At 33.7% G+C, this 4,539-nt stretch overlaps 2 protein-coding genes across 2 annotated transcripts; both read right to left on the reverse strand.

Annotated features, from left to right (window-relative positions):
* Positions 1–1,830: 1,830 nt before the first annotated feature.
* Positions 1,831–2,345, reverse strand: LOC122068091 (ABC transporter C family member 7-like). The gene is made up of 2 exons (XM_042631938.1): positions 2,125–2,345; positions 1,831–2,005 (listed from the first exon to the last, which is right to left on the reverse strand). Exons 1-2 carry the CDS (start codon positions 2,336–2,338, stop codon positions 1,905–1,907), a joined length of 315 nt encoding a protein of 104 aa, XP_042487872.1. The 5' UTR covers positions 2,339–2,345; the 3' UTR covers positions 1,831–1,904.
* Positions 2,346–2,471: 126 nt separating this feature from the next.
* On the reverse strand, positions 2,472–4,120 carry LOC122068090 (ABC transporter C family member 3-like). Its single transcript, XM_042631937.1, has 4 exons — positions 3,838–4,120; positions 3,524–3,732; positions 3,070–3,375; positions 2,472–2,651 (listed from the first exon to the last, which is right to left on the reverse strand). The coding sequence occupies exons 1-4, from the start codon at positions 3,914–3,916 to the stop codon at positions 2,472–2,474; spliced, it is 774 nt and encodes a 257-aa protein (XP_042487871.1). The 5' UTR covers positions 3,917–4,120.
* Positions 4,121–4,539: the final 419 nt, after the last annotated feature.

Raw genomic sequence — 4,539 nt, forward strand, 5'->3', positions numbered from 1 at the left:
CACACTCTTCCACAAGGCATCTCAACTGTGTATATAATGAAGTTCACATTTTACTCTTAACTAGTATTGAAGCCTGCAAGCACCTAAGAAAGAGCACTTACTATTAAAAGAAGTTGCAAGAGAAAAATATAGATAATAATTGAATTATTAAATTCTTTAAAATTACACCCCAAAAACACTAATGGATGATATAAGAAAACCAAAATGTTATGAACATGAAAATTATTTTTTCGCCTATAAAGGTAAATTGTAAATGAAAATAAGAAAAGGTAACTAAAAAAAAAACTTATTTAACTAAGGAACAAATACTTTCTAATTTAAAGGTTATATAGATCAAAATTCCTCCGACCTTTCATGTAACGCTCCGGTTCTATTAACTGTGGCACAATATTGTTCTCTTTGGCCTATGGGTCTCAAGTCTTCAAAATGTGTTGTGCCGTATTAAGGAGGATAGAGGTTATCAACTAGCCCAGTAACCTCCCCCTAGACGATGTGTGACTAAGGTTTGCACACATTCACCAATCTGCCAAACCCCCTGATACTTGATATATTCTTGATGAGGACACCTCACCGATCTCCCAGGTGGATGTAGTACACATTCTGTACCAGAGAGAATGTGACACCCAGGAATATGGAATCCCCCACCAAGAATATGACAAGTATCAGGGGGTTTGAGAGATCGGTGAGGATGTACAAATTTTAATCCCACATCACATAGGAGAAGGTTGTTGGGCTAGCTAATAACATCTTACCAACTTAATATTACATAACGTGTTTTAAAGCCTTGAGACCCATCGTTCAAAGAGAACAAAATTGTGCCATAGTTAATGGGACAACTCCTATATAAGGAGCTATGTAATGTAGTAGGGGCGTTACATTCCATATACAACTGTGCACCCTAATGTTTTGCTTTTGAACAAATACATATCAATCAAAAAGTAAATATCCTGAAATTTTATTTAATTAAGAACTTTTTTGTGTGAAGAACATAAGCCATACATTTTTTAGGGTGGAACAACCTCTCATGTGATTGGATCGTGGGAGAATTCAAGTTGCCATTCTATAAACCAAATTTGAAACTTTTGGACCAGAATGCTTGACCATGCAGGGAAACTTTGACAAGATGGGAAACTAAGAAATTTAATCATAGCAAGAATTGGTAAGAATAATTTAATCATTATAAAAATAAAAAAACAATTGTTAGTCAAGTAAATTTTAGTAGTGGATAAATAAACATATGTATAATATACAAACAAGAAAAATTTCTTTTCAACAGCTTTATTCCTTTATGGAAAAATCTTGTTGACTGGCAGCCTTTAGATGGTACATCTAGGCTAGCACCAAGTTTGGCTACATTAAAGGGTGATGGGGAAAATTTGACTAATAAATATTTATAAGATGATCTAATTGGCTACGTGCCAGATTCAAGCATATATATACTCTCCATTGGCATATTTACTTGCACCCTCAGCTACCCATTTATTTTCTTAATTGATTTTTTATTATATTATTTAACGCTTTAGTTTTCAACTTGGCCAACTGCGTTTTGGCAAAAAGTTAAACATTATGAGCAAGGGACCTTTGGGATCTCTACTTATCCACAAAATTTTAGCTCTATTTAATATGTCACATGGTGGATATTTTGGCTAGTCTAAAAACCCCAGCAGATTGCTAAATCAGAACCCTAGGTTAATAGATATGTATGAAGAAAAAAATTTCTTTTCTACCCCCAATAGTTGAAGTGGTTGTGAATTCCAACTCAAAAGATTATGGTAGCTTTGCTATCTATTCTATCATCCTTTCTTTAAAATAAAAGAAAACCCCAAAAAATAGTGATACACCTCAATCTAATGCAGCATGCTTGCATCTGAGTATTCAAAACACACTTATTTAGACTTTCCAAATTAAGTATCACATCTTCGGATATATTCCTTAACAAGCTTTGCAAATGATGAGGACTTGATATCTAACAATTTGGTTGGAGAATCATATTCCAGTACAAGACCTGCTTAGAAAAGAAAACATACCAATCTAATTAGGAAAACACCAAAAATGATGAGAAGACATATTATTGAACTCAACTCAACCCATTTGATTGTGGTATACTTATTACAAGCTACTAACCATCATCAAGGAGGAGGACCTTATCGACATCAAGAACTGATGTTAATCTATGTGCAATTGTGATGACAGTAGACCCTGAGAAGTGTTGCCTAAGTGTTTGTTGAATTATATAGTCAGTTGCACTATCCACTGATGCAGTAGCTTCATCGAGTACTATTATTTTATTCATCTTGAGTAATACCCGCACTAAACTGACTAGCTGCCTTTGACCCATGCTCCAATTCTCTCCATTCTCAGTCACTATAAAAACCAGCAAATGAAAATAATTTAGAAGTCAAGATCTTATTTTCATTAATTTTTCTTCTTCTGCTTTTCCTCTAAAAATATGTTGCAAGGAGGCTAGGAGGTTAGATTGTGATGTAAAAGTCAGACACATCATATGATAAGAAATTTGGAAGGATTGTGCTCGTGTATGGATAACTTAATGCTGAGAAGTACAAAGTGTATATGAGAAGAAACCAACCTGTAGAATCAAGCTTCCCTTCCTTCTTTCTAACATCATCACCAAGCTGGCATTTATCTAGAGCCTAAGACAACAAAAGGTCCCTATCAACTTACCACCTTACTAAATTATTCAAGATGACTTAAAATTGATTATTAATGAGTTAAAAAAAAAAGATGAAATAAACAAGCAAGGGGGTGCCAAACGGAAAACAAAGACAGAGAAGTAAAAATAATTCACTTCACACATCCCATCTAAGAGAATCTCTTAGGAAAAAACTTGGCCAAAAAATGATTAAAAAAAAAAAAAACATTCAATATCTTAGTGGAAAATTTTTCAAAAATTAAAAGAGAAAAAAGATGATCATAAGAAATGAATTCATAGAGAACTATCCCAACCAATCAATCGAGATGTGTTTGTTTTATGTGCAAATTAACAATAAGCAGAATACCAATCTTTGTTATTGATAAGATGATTATTTTCAACAAGTAAAAAAATCCCACCTCCCAGATCTGCTTATCAGTGTACTCTCCAAGTGGGTCAAGATTTGTTCTTAGAGTCCCCTCAAACATTATGGGGTCTTGTGCGATGATGCTCAATCTTGAACGTAAGTCATGAAGTCCAATTTTGGAGATATCAATACCATCTATCCAAATCTGCCCAGCAGTAAGTTCAAATATGCGGAAGAGAGTATGTACAAGAGTAGATTTACCACTCCCCGTTCGCCCAACTATGCCAATATTCATCCCTCCGGAAAAAGTGCATGTGATACCTCGCAAGATAAAAGGAAGGTGTGGAGCGTACTGAACCTACACATATATTAAATAATCAAATCATGAATCTTAGTAGAATTCCATAAGAACTAGAAGAAATATCCAACACCAATTGGCTTTAAAGGTTCTATTCCATAAAATAAGGAACTTAATAAGACTGGAGAATTTTTTTATCGAAAATTACCTGTAGATCAATAATATCAATTTTCCCTTGTGATGGCCACTCATGACCTGGCCTATTTTCTTCTATTAACAAAGGGGGTTCACTAGGAATGCAAGTATACTGCAGTATTCTCTCAACAGATATGATTTTACTTTCAAGAACGCTAAGATCCCACATTAGCCCATGCATACTGAAACTAAGCCCATATGTGACTGCTATACCCATAACACCTTTAAGAGAGAAAATGAAACAAAATAAATTCAAAATCATGTCCATCTGATAATCAATCATGCTGTAAATGATTACTAGAAAAGATCTTAAGTTCAAGTTTTTACCAGGACTAAGTACTCCCTTTAGCACTGAGATCAAGAAAATCAAAGAAATGGCATATGTGATTAATGCTAACATATCCATGCGGAAGGATAACCACTCAATTGCACCAGAAAAATGAAACTTGGGCCGGGAATACCTATCCACCAACTTTAGGATTATGTTTATAAACCTCTCTTCTTGATCAAAACACCTGATTGTGGTTGAACCTAAAATAGATTCAGAAAAATGTTGTATAATTGGAGCATGGCACACTCCAAACAGTCGTGACAGTTCTCGTGCTGTAGATATGTAGTATTGCTACAAAGACAAGGTTAATAAGAAGAAAATTGTGTACAATTTAAAAAATGTATAAAGAATATGTGCATATATATATATATATATATATGGGAAAATGTTATAGACTTTTTTACAAGAATACTCTTAACGTGAGCCACTTATATTTAGATGGTTGATAGTTAAATTGTAATCATATTATCAAATTTTAAATTTAGTTAATAACCTCAAGTATGCACTTCCAAATTTTTGCATTTATCATCAATAAAAGCATATGAATGTGCAATTTAGCATGGGCGCACGCACACACACGCACAGAGGCAAACATGCAAAAAAAAAAAAAAAAAAAAAAAGAACTTTTAAAATACCATATCTATATATGAAGATCCAAATAATGCAGCTATAGAAACAACATTGCTAGGTAATGACTT

This window comes from Macadamia integrifolia, unplaced genomic scaffold (assembly GCF_013358625.1).
Source record: "Macadamia integrifolia cultivar HAES 741 unplaced genomic scaffold, SCU_Mint_v3 scaffold3380, whole genome shotgun sequence".
Lineage (NCBI taxonomy): Eukaryota > Viridiplantae > Streptophyta > Magnoliopsida > Proteales > Proteaceae > Macadamia > Macadamia integrifolia.